General features: G+C 42.2%; 8 protein-coding genes across 8 annotated transcripts; 5 read left to right on the top strand and 3 right to left on the bottom strand.

Annotated features, from left to right (window-relative positions):
- The first annotated feature begins 31 nt into the window (after positions 1-31).
- V1514DRAFT_328237 (putative polysaccharide biosynthesis protein) lies at positions 32-1071 on the top strand. Its single transcript, XM_066927133.1, has 6 exons — positions 32-82; positions 139-286; positions 348-387; positions 448-650; positions 708-783; positions 842-1071. The coding sequence occupies exons 2-6, from the start codon at positions 236-238 to the stop codon at positions 928-930; spliced, it is 459 nt and encodes a 152-aa protein (XP_066784435.1). The 5' UTR covers positions 32-82; positions 139-235; the 3' UTR covers positions 931-1071.
- On the bottom strand, positions 946-2948 carry V1514DRAFT_328233 (WD40-repeat-containing domain protein). Its single transcript, XM_066927132.1, has 2 exons — positions 2675-2948; positions 946-2620 (listed from the first exon to the last, which is right to left on the bottom strand). Exons 1-2 carry the CDS (start codon positions 2855-2857, stop codon positions 1040-1042), a joined length of 1764 nt encoding a protein of 587 aa, XP_066784434.1. The 5' UTR covers positions 2858-2948; the 3' UTR covers positions 946-1039.
- Positions 2949-3056: 108 nt separating this feature from the next.
- Positions 3057-5078, top strand: V1514DRAFT_291650 (NUC091 domain-containing protein). Its single transcript, XM_066925323.1, has 2 exons — positions 3057-3972; positions 4314-5078. The coding sequence occupies exons 1-2, from the start codon at positions 3172-3174 to the stop codon at positions 4965-4967; spliced, it is 1455 nt and encodes a 484-aa protein (XP_066784433.1). The 5' UTR covers positions 3057-3171; the 3' UTR covers positions 4968-5078.
- Positions 5079-5734: 656 nt separating this feature from the next.
- On the top strand, positions 5735-7855 carry V1514DRAFT_21537 (amino acid permease-domain-containing protein). Its single transcript, XM_066924707.1, has 2 exons — positions 5735-6186; positions 6266-7855. The coding sequence occupies exons 1-2, from the start codon at positions 5873-5875 to the stop codon at positions 7713-7715; spliced, it is 1764 nt and encodes a 587-aa protein (XP_066784432.1). The 5' UTR covers positions 5735-5872; the 3' UTR covers positions 7716-7855.
- Positions 7772-9910, bottom strand: V1514DRAFT_328226 (KRI1-like family C-terminal-domain-containing protein). The gene is made up of 2 exons (XM_066927131.1): positions 9520-9910; positions 7772-9458 (listed from the first exon to the last, which is right to left on the bottom strand). The coding sequence occupies exons 1-2, from the start codon at positions 9854-9856 to the stop codon at positions 7996-7998; spliced, it is 1800 nt and encodes a 599-aa protein (XP_066784431.1). The 5' UTR covers positions 9857-9910; the 3' UTR covers positions 7772-7995.
- A 188-nt stretch (positions 9911-10098) lies between these two features.
- On the bottom strand, positions 10099-10801 carry V1514DRAFT_355777 (coiled-coil domain-containing protein-domain-containing protein; the record flags this gene model as incomplete). Its single annotated transcript, XM_066929638.1, has 2 exons — positions 10099-10308; positions 10364-10801. The coding sequence occupies 2 exons, from the start codon at positions 10799-10801 to the stop codon at positions 10129-10131; spliced, it is 618 nt and encodes a 205-aa protein (XP_066784430.1). The 3' UTR covers positions 10099-10128.
- V1514DRAFT_328223 (S-adenosyl-L-methionine-dependent methyltransferase) lies at positions 10730-12881 on the top strand. Its single transcript, XM_066927130.1, has one exon. The coding sequence runs from the start codon at positions 10973-10975 to the stop codon at positions 12695-12697; it is 1725 nt and encodes a 574-aa protein (XP_066784429.1). The 5' UTR covers positions 10730-10972; the 3' UTR covers positions 12698-12881.
- On the top strand, positions 12882-14261 carry V1514DRAFT_351326 (phosphomannomutase). Its single transcript, XM_066929449.1, has 6 exons — positions 12882-13135; positions 13208-13319; positions 13393-13561; positions 13626-13688; positions 13763-13991; positions 14056-14261. Exons 1-6 carry the CDS (start codon positions 13049-13051, stop codon positions 14158-14160), a joined length of 765 nt encoding a protein of 254 aa, XP_066784428.1. The 5' UTR covers positions 12882-13048; the 3' UTR covers positions 14161-14261.
- The last annotated feature ends 148 nt before the right edge of the window (positions 14262-14409 follow it).

Raw genomic sequence — 14409 nt, 5'->3', positions numbered from 1 at the left:
CTATTATATTGGTTTGCTCAAAATAGATCGCTGGTCTGTTAAATTAATTTTAAACCAAACAAAATTGCTTTTTTGATAAATCGTAAGTTCGTATTGTGTCTCGAATCAATTGTCGGGTAAGGGTTTAAGTGTTAGGAGAATTTCTTAAGTGCCAATCTCGGATTATCGAGGAAAAGGAAACCACTTTCATCGTTTTTTGTAAGAGGTCTATAACATAATTTCATAATTTGAAAAAATGGCACCTCCAAAGCAATTTGATGCCGAAACAGCAGAAAATTTGGAAGATGTGAGTACAAATATCTTGTGCTGGTAGTTTTTTTTTTTTTAGTTAACCTTGTGGATTTTAGATCGAGAAACAGTTTGCTGTGAAGGCGGTTATGCAAGCACGTATGCATTATCAAATTTTGAAAATATTATTTCTAAAATACAAATTCTAATATGGCAAAGAAACATATTGGAACCTTTTGGAAAAAGTTCGGGGTTCTACTTTGCGCTTGACTAATCTTGATGCCGAAATCTATAAGCATTTCATTGAAGAATTTCCAGAGTACAGCACTTCAGAATCGGTTGCTGAGATTAACGAGAATGAAATGAAGTCTGTGAAAGGCAAAGAGCGGTGGCGAAAATTTATGAACGCTTATGAAAAGGCCGTATGTTGAGATTCTCTTAGTGGAATTGACATTTTAAACTTATATGGAAAAAAATAGGTCAATGATTTTAATTTTGGAACTTTACTTCGTACTGGTTCAAAGAACGAATACGGCGAGAAAACGACTATTTTTGGTAAGAACATATTCAATAACGAGTATTGTCATTTTCTCTAATGTGAAATTTTTTGTAGTGCCAAGAATTCAATTTTTGGCTATCGAAATTGCACGAAATAAGCATGGTCTCAACGACTGGGTTTATGAAGCCGATCAGCAAAAATGAAATGTTACACCAATATGGTTTCAAATAAGCTGTATTATACATCAGAAATTTCGTTATATTACACACTCTAATAAGAGAAAAAATATATGTAAGTATCGTGACACAAAACTTAGTCCCAGTATTTTATCTTTCCGTCAAGACCTGCTGTCGCAACTCTACTCGTTTCTTGAGGATGAGCAGCAATGCAAGTAAGTGCTCGATCATGAGCTTTAAATTTGACCTTCATCTGAGTCGTTTTCCAATTCCAAAAGCACGCATATCCGCCCGAATCGCCTGACATGAGATATTGGCCATCAGATGTGAAATCCAGCCCAATAGCATATCCCGCACAGTTGTTGCCCCGAAATGATTTTTTCCGATTTTGCCTAAACTTATCTGTAGCCCCAAACACAAGAATCTGATTATCCAAACTTTGAGCAGCCACATACCGTCCCGATGGATGCAGAGCGACCGTCGGCATAGAATGTTGTTGCGGATCAGCGATGAATTTAATGGGGACATTAATTTGCCATTCCCACACTCTGATTGATTTGTCATCTGAAGTTGTCATAAACCGCCTGTTTTCGTCCACAAAGGTGATGCTATTCACAGCTCCGACATGATGATCGTACTCCTGAACAACTTCACCGGAATTTATGTCATATTGAACAATCTTTTTGTTAGACGTGCCAATCACAAACTGATCTTGCTTGTCTGGATCTGGATTAAATTTTACACAATTCGCAATTCCCGAATTTGAGAACCGTGATATGCATTGACCCGTTTCCGTATCCCATAATTTCACCGTACGGTCGTACGAGGCTGACAAAAATTTGGTTCCGTCATTTGTGAAAGAAATATCCTTGACAGTAGACAAATGACCTGAAAATGACCGCAAAAGCTCTCTGTCATGGTAGCAATCCCATAGCTTAACTTTATTATCGGCACCACTTGACAAGAGCAAATGACCATGCCGTGGGAAGAACCTCAACGCAGTCACGCCGCCTTGATGGCCAGCCCAAGTAAAAATTCTGCGTTTTGGTAAATAGCTTTCTTGAACTCCGGGATCTTTATCTAGATCGATATCCAAGTCCCGAGGTACATGCATGTATGTCCGGCCAAGATAATCGTGCAGTTGGGATCCATGAAATTTGGAAGTTTCAGCTTTAACGGTTGACCTAGGCTCAATTTGAGAAGATTCAACAACTGCTGCTGAAAGGTTCTCAAGTTCATTAAGCTCCTCTTCTTCTTCTCCGGAAGATGAAGATACAGCGTTGGGATCGGCATATGATGCCCATGGTCCTTTATAAGCATCAGGTCCATCAAGTATGGAAACATCACCTTTACCCTGCCTTTTCCGCTTTAAATCTTTGAGTTGATGCTTTGAAGGCCTAATATCAAGAACATCTTTACCCTCGTTAGCGATGGCGGTCTCGACATCACCAGCATATTTGCCAAACTTATCAGTATGCTCGGTAGGATCTCTGGCATAGCCAAGTGATTGAAATGTGCGGTGTTGAACATTAAATACAGCATCATTAAATGCTTGCTCCTCTGCATACCCAGTAATAATATTTTTTCGTCTAACTGAAACTTGTCCGTTCGGATTCTCAGGACCAAGGAATGCCCTAGTCAGATCTTCGTACGTCGGGTTATAAGTCAGCGCAGCATCCGTAATTTTTGGAATCAACGCTTGTGACTTCGTGGCGTCCTAAAACAAAATTCATTAAAAAACAAAACAATATAACGTCTGTGCCGTACATACGTTGTATGAAAATGTTGATATCGGACCTATGGATATGTCAGGTAGTGCAGGAAGATCATCCAAATCTGGTGATTCTGATCTTCGAGTTTCTTCATCAGCCGGCTCTTGAACATCAGGAGCAGCTTCAGTATCTTCAGTCACCAGCTCTTTCTTTTTTGATTGCTTGCCCCTTTTTGGTGGCATCTTGGTTTTCTAAATAAACATGAGACTGGCTTAAATATCAAGCCTTCGCGACGTTCAGCATATTGACGCTCGCAAACACGTTTACCCTGCCGCAGTGGAATGTTAGTATACTTCAGGCTCTTTAGGGTTTGTAATGTAAGGGCTTTTTACTGAAAAAAAATTCTTTTTAACCTTAAAATATTTTATAACCCCCAAAATTTTTTTTTCTCTTTCTTCCTTCACTCAATACCTCGAGTCCCACACCATTATCATTCTCTCCTATTCGCTAAACATAGACATATCTGTTTATTGTTTAAGTTAATTGCAGTAGGATCATGGGTGTTGGTAAGAAAGAGAAAACTCGCATTTCCCGCGAAGGGAGCGACAAGCCTGGAAACTTGAAGTTGAAGGGTGAGAATTTTTACCGCGACACCGCCAAGGTGAAGCGGTTAAAAATGTACAAGGAAGGTCGTGCCCAGCGTAATGCGCAGGGAGAGATTACCAAGGCGGCTAGTTTTCAGTCGACCGAGGCGCCGACTGCTAGGGTAGAACCAAATCGTCGATGGTTTGGTAATACTCGAGTTATTGCTCAGCATACTCTTGCTCAGTTTCGTGAAGCATTGGGACAGACCGCACATAATCCTTATCAGGTTTTGCTGCGGCAAAACAAATTGCCAATGTCGTTGTTGGAAGAGCCAAGTTCGAATACTAACAGTGCAGTGAAGGCACAAATTGTTGAGACTGAGCCATTTGATAAAACATTTGGTCCCAAGGCTCAGCGCAAGCGCCCCAAGGTTACTGTCGGGTCATTAGATGATTTTGCTGAGAAGGCTGTTCAGAATCACGAAGACTATGAACAAAAGTTAGAGAATCAAGCCTTGATGTCGGTCGAAACGCCTACTGACTGGATCCAAGAGGCCAGAGACGCCATTTTCTCGAAAGGTCAATCGAAAAGAATTTGGAATGAGTTGTACAAGGTTATTGATTCGTCTGACGTTGTCGTTCATGTTTTGGATGCCAGAGATCCGGTTGGCACGCGGTGTCAGTCCGTAGAGCAATACATTAAGAAAGAAGCTCCCCACAAGCATTTAATTTTTGTTTTGAACAAATGCGATCTTGTGCCTACCTGGGTTGCTGTAAGTTTTCATACTTTTTGTTTTTCGGTTTTTTTTTTTTTTTTTTTTTTTTTTGATCCTTTATCCCACTGTTAGTCAAGAATCCTTTCTGGTCGACAATTGCGTCTGCCTAACTTCATCCGTGAAGGGAAATCTGTTACAACTTTGGAAGAATAAACTTTTACTAGTATGTTTTGCCTGAGTTGAGCATTGACTGGGCTTGGATTGCACTCCTTGCCCCTAATGTCGATTGCTCTTAGTTAGCAAATGTACATCTTTTGCAATTAGCTGTTTTTAAATTTTTTTTTCTTGATATTATACTATATTTAAATTTTTTAAAGTCAACTAACGATTTTGAAAAGGCTTCATGGGTTAAACGATTATCAAAGGAATATCCGACATTAGCGTTTCACGCTTCGATCAACAACTCTTTTGGCAAGGGTACGTTGATCCAATTGCTTCGACAGTTTTCTGTTCTGCATCAGGATCGCAAGCAAATTTCGGTAGGGTTTATTGGTTATCCGAACACAGGCAAATCGTCGATTATCAATACGGTGCGGCAAAAGAAAGTGTGCACTGTGGCGCCGATCCCGGGTGAGACTAAGGTGTGGCAATACATCACGCTGATGAAGCGCATCTATCTAATTGATTGTCCTGGCGTGGTTCCGCCCAGTACAAAGGACACTGAAATTGATATTTTGCTCCGCGGCGTGGTCAGGGTGGAAAACGTATCGAACCCGGAGCAATATATCGGCGCCATGCTGGACAGGTGCAAGCGTCAACACGTGGAAAAGACGTACGAGGTGAGCGGATGGAAGAATGCCAGCGAGTTTCTGGAGCTGATTGCCCGCAAGTCTGGCCGGCTGCTGAAGGGCGGCGAGCCGGATGAGAACGGTGTGGCTAAAATGGTGTTGAACGACTTCACGAGAGGCCGGCTGCCATGGTATGTCGCTCCGCCGGACGACCGTGACGAGGACAAGGAAGAAGATAGTGAAAAGGTGACAGTGATGACATAGTGGGGGTGGTTCTTAAAACAAGGGATTCGGTAGTATAATATTTAAGGAGTTTAGAGTTGATTTGTTTAGTTTGCTGTATATGATATAATAATTGAAATGGCGTTGTTGGTTTTTGTTTGTCCATGATTGTTCAAACTGTAGATAACTATCTATGTTTTTCTTTCTTATCATGATGTGGTCTGTTTTTTTTTCTTGTACTACGGCGCTAATGTTATTATAGTAAAGATAAACAGCCATCAAATGAGTTTTTATGCGGCGCATCGGTGATTGCCATGCAATAAATATCCTGTCCGTACAAGCACTTTTTCGGCTAAGAGCGAGCGTATCCCTTCGGCGTATGGACCACCACCGCTTTAAAAAGTAACTGATACTACGTTAATACAGCTATCCTAAGTAGAGTACACCTACGACTACAAAGAGAATAAGGCAAAGAGGAAGGCGCGAGTTCGAGCAGCTTTCCCGGCCCATTCAACATTTTACCCTATCGAGCGTTGTTCCATTGATTTCATTGTACGTAAGTAAAAGTACAAAAAAAAGAAAAAAGTTTGATAAGGCCACGAGGCGTCAAGTGGCAGCAGCCAAGCGTGGCGCTGCGCCGGGTACAGACTCGGTACTCCGATAAAATGGCGTGCTTGCAGTGCTACTTCGGAGTACTCAGGCTTGTATACGGATTAAAATTTGTTTGGCCCGTGGGCAGTGTGGAGGCGTTATCAATATTAAAACTTCAAATAGGGTTTGTGCCGATGAGACAACACTTTGTTCTTAGTTCAACAATTGGCTATAAAAGGACGGCCAGTTCAATCAATTTTTTTTTTTTTGCATCCTTGTTCGGGTTCATTTGCTTTTTTCCTTCGGTTTTGCGTTGTCATATTATAGGTTTTTTTTTTTCTTTCTTAGTTTCGTAAATGAGCGACGATATTGAAAAATATGGTTCCGGCATAACGGACGGCCCAGTTATTGAATTGGCCTCGTCTGACCATGTTGGATCCCTTGATCCGGTGTCTACCACGCCGTGGTCCCGGTTTAAAGATTCATTTAAGCCAAACGATGCATACGTGGCCAATTATGTTCAATCAACCCAGCAAGATGGTAAATACGACGTTGACACCGCCAATCGAAGGGTTGCCGAATCTCCATTGTCAAGAAAGCTCAAGTCCAGGCATTTGCAAATGATTGCTATCGGTGGATCCATTGGTACTGGTCTGTTTGTGAATTCAGGGTAGGTTCTATACTATTGTTCGCTTGCTGTAATTTGTTTGGTTTTTTTTTGTTTTCTTTAAACTGAACTCCCAAATCAGGATTGCTCTTCAAACCGGTGGTCCCGCTTCCCTTTTAATTGCGTTTGCCATTATTGGCCTTATGCTTTACTGCACAGTTCATGCTCTTGGTGAGCTTGCCGTTGTGTTTCCTGTTGCCGGTTCGTTTTCGGCCTATTCGACGCGGTTTATTGATCCAGCCTGGGGATTCGCCATGAGCTGGAACTACGCCATCCAGTGGCTCGTTGTGTTCCCTCTCGAATTAGTGGCTGCGAGTATTACGCTAAATTACTGGAATAGTCCAGTGAACAATGCCGTCTGGGTTGCCATATTTTGGGTGGTCATAGTGCTGATCAACTTTTTTGGTGTCAAGGGTTATGGTGAGGCAGAATTTGTGTTTTCACTCACCAAGGTCATCGCGGTTATTGGTTTTATCATTCTTGGTATTGTACTTACTGCAGGTGGCGGTATAGTTGGTGGATACATTGGTGGCAAATACTGGCATGATCCCGGAGCATTTCACTACGGATTCAAGGGCCTTTGTTCCGTTTTCGTAACTGCTGCGTTTGCGTTTTCTGGTACCGAATTGATTGGTCTTGCAGCTGCTGAGACTCATAATCCGCGCAAAACATTACCCTCTGCAGTCAAGCAAGTGTTTTGGCGCATCACGTTGTTTTACATTGTTGCGTTGACGTTGGTTGGACTTCTTGTTCCTTATAACGATGAGCGTCTTCTCGGCTCGAGTTCAGTCGATACTGCGGCTTCGCCCTTTGTAATTGCCATTCATAATGCCGGAATCTCTGGCTTGCCCTCGGTCATGAATGTTGTGATTATGATTTCGGTGCTTTCCGTTGGCAACTCGTCCGTGTACGGCTGCTCGCGAACTATGGCTTCCATGGCGGACATGAACTTCGCTCCCAAGATTTTTGGATATGTCGACAGAGCTGGCAGACCACTTGTCGGCATTATTACTACATCTATTTTTGGATTGCTTGCATTTATTGTGGCATCTCCAAGTGAGGGGGCAGTTTTCAATTGGTTGCTGGCCCTGTCTGGCCTGTCCTCGATCTTTACCTGGGGTTCAATCTGCCTTTCGCATATAATTTTCCGCCGAGCTTGGAAAGTGCAAGGCCACTCGCTTGATGAGATTGCATTTAAATCTCATCCCGGCGTATTAGGCTCGTATTTTGGTTTGATTCTTAATTGCCTGGTTTTAGTGTCTCAGTTTTGGATTGCGCTTTGGCCTGTCGGCGGAGCAAAACCGAACGCGTCAACTTTTTTCAGTTCTTACTTGGCCGCGCCAATCATTTTGGTTTTCTACATTTTTTATAAAATATGGAAACGGTCTCCGTTTGTTAGTCCATCCACGGTTGATTTGGTCACTGGCAGGCGTGAGCTAGACCCAGTCGCGTTAGTCGAAGAAATTAGACTTGAAAAGGAAGAAATTCGGAAAAGAAATGTCTTAGTTAGGGTTTGGAAGCTTTGGTGTTAATTTTTTTTGTTTGTTTTCTTGTAGAGAGGAGATTGATTTCTCTCGAAGTATTTTTTTTTTTTTTTTCGTTGTTGTAAGATATATATATAATGAACAATGTGATTATCTTTTAACATGGTTTTTTTTTTACAATACAGAAGTTGCAGTTTTACTCATGTCTGCTGAGAATGATGGCAATGACTTGAAGTATACAAACATTGCATTCCATAAAAAAAAAAAAAAAATTATACATCACGTTTGCACGAAATCCTTTTTCGATTTTTTTTTTTTTTTTTTTTTTTCACTTCTTTGAAGCATCAACGCTCTTTTCCCAGTCAGGCAAACTCGCAGATCCAAAAACTTCCTTTCGCCATTCACGTAACCGTTTCTTCTTTGCATATTTCTTGTGATCTTTACGTTTCTTTTCTCGTTCCCGGTATGGTGCCAATTTTTTTAATCCAACATATTCATTCAATTCCTTATCATCAGCAAGAAGAATATCTACCGTGTCAAGATTAAATGCTTCTGGTGATACTTCCCGATATCGGAATTGAACCTCAGGTTGCTTAACATTGGCAGTAATCGCATCCGGTAAGATTTGCGTGTCCACAAATTCTTCAATTTTTGATCTGGTTTTTTCCTTTTCTGTCTTTTTCTGTTTTTCCAATTTTTTGCGATCCTTTTTCGAAATTTTCTTTGACTCATTTTCATATTCGTCAGAAAATCCGGGCACGATGTCATCGATATCAATATCATCATCCCATTGAGGTTTCACTGCTTCCTTGGAGTAATACTCGTCGCCAAATACCTGTTCCATCTTTCGATTAAATTCTTCATCCGAAAAATCCTTGTCCAGGTCCTCTTCAGTTAAACCGATATTGTCCTCACCCGTCATCTTCTTGATTCGTTCTAATTTTTCAGTAACTTCTTTAATCTTTAACTGCCTCAGTCGAGCTCTTTCCTTCTCCCGCGCCTTCTTTTCTGCGTCTTTAGCTTCTCGTTCTAATCTTCGCGTACGTTGTCTTGGATTTTCCTGTTCACGACGAATCGATGTGGCGTTGACCACATCACGACCATAGGTAACCACCTGTGCTGCCTCTTCACCAGCTTCAAACCTAAAATTATACTTTGTTTCAAATTCTTCAGCCTTGTCATCAAAGTCCGAATCGTCGTCAACAAGAGGTTGCACATGATCATCTTCAACTTGCGAAACATTACCTGGCCTGGCCGGCTTTTTGCTTTTGCGTGTCGTGCTTGCAGACGGAATCCATGCTTTGGACTCCATGAATTCTTCCAAAAATTTTTCTGGATTTTCGTTTGGGTTTGGCAAATCGATTGGCTCGACCTCTCTTTGCCTCTCGGCGCGTTTTAGCAAGAATCCATCGCCGTCGTCATCGTCATGGTTGCCCTCTGCTGCGGCATGGATTTCACTAACAAGATTGTTCCGATCTCGATTCAACTGAACAGCATACGGAAGCTCTTCTTCATCTTCCTTTAGCTCACCCAAAAGATTCATTCTGTGGTAGTCCTTTAAAAATACCGGCTTATCTTTCTTTTCTGAAATGCTTGTTGTATCAATTTCGTCAAAAAACTTGATGTCCGTATTTTTTAAAATAGTAGTATCATTATTTTTTAAAGCATTGACGACTTGAGCAATCTTGGAATCAATTTCATTGGTTAAGAGATCACCGTCTTCATCTTCTTCCTCGGACGTTTCTGAATCAGAGTCAGAGTCAAGCTCGCCTCTTTTCTCTTTTTCTTTCACTATTTTTATTTTTAAATTAGCTAAAACTAAATAATAATGTGTTTAGTAATTTATGCATACGTCGATCAAGTTCTTCCCGTTCCTTGTTATGTTCAAACCGTCGTTTGTATTCTTCGTTAACTGTCAGCTTAATCTCGTCGTCTTCGTCGACTTTATCTTCATCATCGTTATCATCATCACTACTAAATTCAAGCTTAATTTTTTTTGATGCACGTCGGTTTCCGTCCTTGTGATTATTTTTTGGGCTCGAGTTGGAGTTTTCTGTTGCCTCGCTTAGTGCTCGCTCGTGCGCAACCAACAGTTGTTTAACAGATTCGTCATTTCTGGCTTCACCTTTGTCACCAGCTACGGTAGCTTTAAAGATTGCCTTCCTTTTCGCAACTTTGCTTCGAGGCATTCTTTTTCTTTTTTCTTTTTTTTTTTTGTTTTTGCGTGTATTGAAAACAAAATAAGTCTTAAGGAAGGAAAAAAAAATTTACTCTGCGCGCTGCAAATTTCAAACTCCCAGCGAGCCCCTGAAATATTTGGATGTTCATAACCAAATCACTAGTAAACTATACTAAGCGTATAAATACGTAATTTTTTGCATTAATATCATTATAATGCTTAATTTAGTAACTTCATTGTCATGGTCACAATCATGTGACTAAAAACAATCGTGATTTCACTTCAGAAATCTTGAATTCCAGTTTCTCCTTTCAATTCATGTTCTTGCTCGTGATCTTTTTCGACTTGGTCAATCCATCGCGGCTCTTCTTCATCAAAATATGCATCCTCAGCATCTCTAGAAATTTGTTTTAAATCATCCCATTCCTCTGAAAAATCGACAACATCGTAATCAAAATCTGTCTAATAAAAAAGTCAGTAAATATATAAAAAAATAAACATGAATTAAACTACTCACATCCAATCCACTTAAAAATCTGATTGTCATCAAATGGCGCCATTGCTTCTCGCCTTGTTCGCGATCGATAACTTCATCTTCAAATATCGCCATGTTTCCCTTGTCAGTCACTGCCTCGTCATCACTTTCTTCCTCAACGCCATACAATTTCCGTGCCTGGACTGCCTTCCGATGTTGTTCTTCTTCAAGCCGCTTCTCGGCTCGCATTAAATCTTCATACATTCTTCCAACCCAACCTGTTTGGCCAGCTTCAGCTTGACGTTCGGCCGGCGTTTGAAATTGCCGTACCAGGCGGTCGTAAAGTAGCGGGTCGGCTTCCGCCAATGCTCGGTTGTCGAAGTATACCGGCGTATGTTGCTCGAGATAGTGCAGTCGCCTGTTGGTGATTACTTTGTGATGGCGTTCATCGGCTGGAATTGCTTTGTTCGGAAGCTGCATGTCTACATTCTTGTGATTTTTTCGCCTTGCAAAGCTATATTTTAAAGCGAAACGTGTTGGCTTGTTGAATATTCAATATAATACAAGCCGCACCATAAAAAAAGAGTTGAACAACGAGTACATTCCAATTTTCAACACATATAATCCTAGGCAGGACTGAGACATGTTCACATGAAATCTGATCATATTTGGTCTATAATGGCAAAGGCTTACTTCACTGGCGTCCGGATTTTGGCGCACTTGCTGCACCTGTCGTTGTTATCGCAGTTATCAAAGCTTTCATTATCACCTTTGTTTGGCACATCTGGTCTTCTACTCTACAGGCCATTATTAGTGCCTTCTGTGTTTATAATTTCTCTCTTTTTTTTTATCAAGAAGCGAAAGCGACGGTTAGCACGGTATGCGGAGCCACTCACGTTGGTATACTCTGCGATAAGTTTATCAATTGCTAGCATGATTGGTGAACTACTCGGGCCATCGTTGGGTCCCTGGAATGGACCTCTTGTTATCGATCTTGTTACTCTGTATCCATCAATTATAGGATCTAGTGCCGTGGTGTCATCAGTTCTACTAGCGGCTTCAAAGGGTACCAAATCAGCCATACTGCTGTTTCTGGCAGTAGCAGCCACACGGTTGCTCACGATATTCGAGCGAGCGCTGGGCAGGGTATTGATACCATTCCTATCAGTTGTGTTGAGTGGACTAAGTGCTAAGGAACAAATCGTTGCAACTGCGTGGGCGTCAACCACATTACTGGCCTTGTCAACTCCGAGGTGGTTTAAAAACGTGATTGGCATCTCGGTTCTTTTCGGCGGGCAATGGTATTTACATACACAAGCACCAGCACTTTTGCCACAGTCATTAGCGTCTTATGAAATTTTGGCGTCAACTTTTTCAACATCTGGTTACGTATCCGTGATTGATTCTTCCACGGATGGATTACGACTGCTGCGGAGTGACCACTCGTTGCTGGGAGGAGTTTTCACTGCTCCTCCCAGCAATCTTTTAGATGAGTTCCTGGATAAGCCATGGAACGATGCCGAGCCAGTGTACTCTGCATTTGTCATGCAAGAGGCTATTCGGCTTGTGTCGCCGCCTCCCAAGGGCACAGGCAATCAGAATAACGCCCTAGTGATTGGGCTCGGAATCGGCAGTGCTGCCAGTGCATTAATACAACACAACGTCATCACTGACGTTGTGGAGTTTGATCCTGCCGTTTTGGCATACGCGGTCAAGTATTTCAAGTTCCCGCTGTCAAGAGCCACGCTTTACATTGCCGACGGCAGGCAGTTTGTTTGCGATACCGCGATCAACGGCACGCGCAAGTATGACTACATTATTCACGACGTGTTTACGGGAGGCGTCGTAGCGGCGGAGTTATTTACGAAGGAGATGTGGAGTGACACTCAGCGTGTTTTGTCCACCGACGGAGTCCTGGCGGTCAATTTTGGAGGCGACCTGACGTCGTGGGCGTCGAAAGCAATGATTTTGACGCTAGTGCAAGGATTCAGGGAAAACGGAGGTCATTGTCGCGCGTTCCGAGACTCCGAATCCGTTAGCAAAGCCAGGCCCGGTGCCGAGGCAGATTTTGCAAACGTGGTTGTGTTTTGCCGGCATGCAGGACATGAACTGGGATTCCGAGACCCCGTGGCGGCTGATTATCTGCAATCGCTGGTGCGGCACCAGGCACTTGTCCCGCAACATGAGCTGCGCCTGGCAGAGTATGTTGGGCACCATGTAGGATCAAATGCGGGCTCATTTGAGGAAAAAAGTGCCACGTTTATCATAACGGAGACGGACGTGGCCAAGGTTGAACAAAAGCTAGGGCAAATGGCTGCTCAGCATTGGCAAATTATGAATGACGTGTTGAATTGGTCGGTGTGGTCGCAATGGTGATTTAGGACACGTGTTGATATGGATAATTGTATATTTTGTACATTGTGTTGCCAAAGCAATGTTTATATTATTAAGTTTAATAAAGACCGTGTCGCTCCGTGTCGCGCCGTGTCGCTCCGTGTCGCTCCGTGTCGCGCCATGTCGCGCAATTTGGTCGTCGCAGGCGCATCCGCTCATCGTGTCGCGCAACATTGGCTGCAAGCACGGCACAGAAGCAGCACGTTATTCGGTCGACACAGGCACCGTTGACACCCTGGCCTTCTTTAATCGATATTTTCATCATAACTATAAATTGCAACCTCTTTTATCGTTTTTTTAATTGTCAATTTTGAATCATTCAATTCGTTCAATATGTCTTTCGTCCCTCTTTCTGAACGTGAAATTAAAAATACCTTGGTTCTTTTCGATGTCGACGGCACATTGACCCCGGCTCGTTTGGTAAGTATGCCTTTTGACGGAGGTCGACCGCATGTCTGCTATTAATTGGACTGACGCGATTGATGTGTATAGCAAGCATCCGACGAGATCCTTGAACTTCTGAAAGAGCTCCGCAAGAAGGTCGCAATTGGCTTCGTCGGCGGATCTGATCTTGCCAAGCAGAAAGAGCAACTCGGTGACAATTGTAAAGTGCTCATTAAGTCACTTATTTTTATTTTTATTTTTTATTTCTCTGCAAATTACTTATACGTGCCTAGTGCTTGACCTGTTTGACTACGCCTTTTCGGAGAATGGCCTGACTGCCTACCGTCTCGGTGAGAAGCTTGCTTCACAGAGCTTCATTAACTGGATTGGAGAGGAAAAATATAAGAAACTGGTCAAATTTGTTCTTCGCTACCTTGCTGAACTTGACCTGCCCAAGGTTCGGTAAGTACTTTTTTTTAGCAACAAGCAATTGTTTTACTAAAAAAATTTAACTTTTCGTTTTTAGTGGTACTTTCCTTGAATTCAGGAACGGCATGATCAACATCTCGCCTATCGGACGTAACGCCAGGTATGTTTTTTTTACCCTGCCACTAATCACTACGACATTCATCCACTTTTGCGGCAGACTAACCATATATATAGCACCGCGGAACGCCAGGAATACGAGAAGTTCGATATTGAGCACAAGATTCGTGAAAAGTTTGTGGCCGCACTCAAGCAGGAGTTCTCCGACATTGACCTCACTTACTCCATCGGTGGTCAAATTTCATTTGATGTTTTCCCAACCGGATGGGATAAGACTTATGCCTTGCAACACGTGGAGAAGGAAGGATACACTGCCATTCACTTTTTCGGTGACAAGACTTTCAAGGTATGATTCACGGGCGATTGATTGTATGGTTTGAACTTTTTCCAACTGAAACTTGCAATCACAGGGCGGTAACGACTACGAGATTTACAGCGACCCAAGAACAATCGGCCACGCTGTTAACAGCCCAGACGATACCATCCGTATCATCAAGGAAATCTTTTTCAAGTAGACTGATGTATTGTATAGTATACCGCAACATTTAAATTGATTATTCAAGATTCGAATTACTCAAATTTTTAATTGTTTAAATTAATCAGATAATCACTTCACCATTTATATCTATCGTAGAAGCTCGATATTTAAATCACAGGCACATGTAATGCTGATACCAAGTGACCCAAATGTTTTGTGACTTGGTGATGTAACCGTCACGCAGTTACGAGGTTCTGCGCTTTCAGAGTTGGCTTAAAGTTAACAT

Source organism: Lipomyces japonicus (genome assembly GCF_038497905.1).
Source record: "Lipomyces japonicus strain CBS 7319 unplaced genomic scaffold V1514scaffold_11, whole genome shotgun sequence".
In the NCBI taxonomy this organism is placed as follows: Eukaryota; Fungi; Ascomycota; class Lipomycetes; order Lipomycetales; family Lipomycetaceae; genus Lipomyces; species Lipomyces japonicus.
Note: the sequence above shows the minus strand (reverse complement) of the source record. Positions and strands in the feature narration are given on the sequence as shown.

What these genes read in the sequence shown, in the direction of transcription:
- V1514DRAFT_328237 (XM_066927133.1), top strand. Translation starts at nt 236, where the DNA reads ATGGCACCTCCAAAGCAATTTGATGCCGAAACAGCAGAAAATTTGGAA. An exon ending in CAGCAGAAAATTTGGAAGAT is followed by an intron (nt 287 to 347) that starts GTGAGTACAAAT and finishes TGTGGATTTTAG; the next exon opens with ATCGAGAAACAGTTTGCTGT. An exon ending in TGAACGCTTATGAAAAGGCC is followed by an intron (nt 651 to 707) that starts GTATGTTGAGAT and finishes GGAAAAAAATAG; the next exon opens with GTCAATGATTTTAATTTTGG.
- V1514DRAFT_328233 (XM_066927132.1), bottom strand. Translation starts at nt 2,857, where the DNA reads ATGCCACCAAAAAGGGGCAAGCAATCAAAAAAGAAAGAGCTGGTGACT. An exon ending in TATCAACATTTTCATACAAC is followed by an intron (nt 2,621 to 2,674) that starts GTATGTACGGCA and finishes ATTTTGTTTTAG; the next exon opens with GACGCCACGAAGTCACAAGC.
- V1514DRAFT_291650 (XM_066925323.1), top strand. Translation starts at nt 3,172, where the DNA reads ATGGGTGTTGGTAAGAAAGAGAAAACTCGCATTTCCCGCGAAGGGAGC. An exon ending in TTGTGCCTACCTGGGTTGCT is followed by an intron (nt 3,973 to 4,313) that starts GTAAGTTTTCAT and finishes GATTTTGAAAAG; the next exon opens with GCTTCATGGGTTAAACGATT.
- V1514DRAFT_21537 (XM_066924707.1), top strand. Translation starts at nt 5,873, where the DNA reads ATGAGCGACGATATTGAAAAATATGGTTCCGGCATAACGGACGGCCCA. An exon ending in GGTCTGTTTGTGAATTCAGG is followed by an intron (nt 6,187 to 6,265) that starts GTAGGTTCTATA and finishes CTCCCAAATCAG; the next exon opens with GATTGCTCTTCAAACCGGTG.
- V1514DRAFT_328226 (XM_066927131.1), bottom strand. Translation starts at nt 9,856, where the DNA reads ATGCCTCGAAGCAAAGTTGCGAAAAGGAAGGCAATCTTTAAAGCTACC. An exon ending in ACGGGAAGAACTTGATCGAC is followed by an intron (nt 9,459 to 9,519) that starts GTATGCATAAAT and finishes AAATAAAAATAG; the next exon opens with TGAAAGAAAAAGAGAAAAGA.
- V1514DRAFT_328223 (XM_066927130.1), top strand. Translation starts at nt 10,973, where the DNA reads ATGAAATCTGATCATATTTGGTCTATAATGGCAAAGGCTTACTTCACT.
- V1514DRAFT_351326 (XM_066929449.1), top strand. Translation starts at nt 13,049, where the DNA reads ATGTCTTTCGTCCCTCTTTCTGAACGTGAAATTAAAAATACCTTGGTT. An exon ending in CCTATCGGACGTAACGCCAG is followed by an intron (nt 13,689 to 13,762) that starts GTATGTTTTTTT and finishes CCATATATATAG; the next exon opens with CACCGCGGAACGCCAGGAAT. An exon ending in TCGGTGACAAGACTTTCAAG is followed by an intron (nt 13,992 to 14,055) that starts GTATGATTCACG and finishes TTGCAATCACAG; the next exon opens with GGCGGTAACGACTACGAGAT.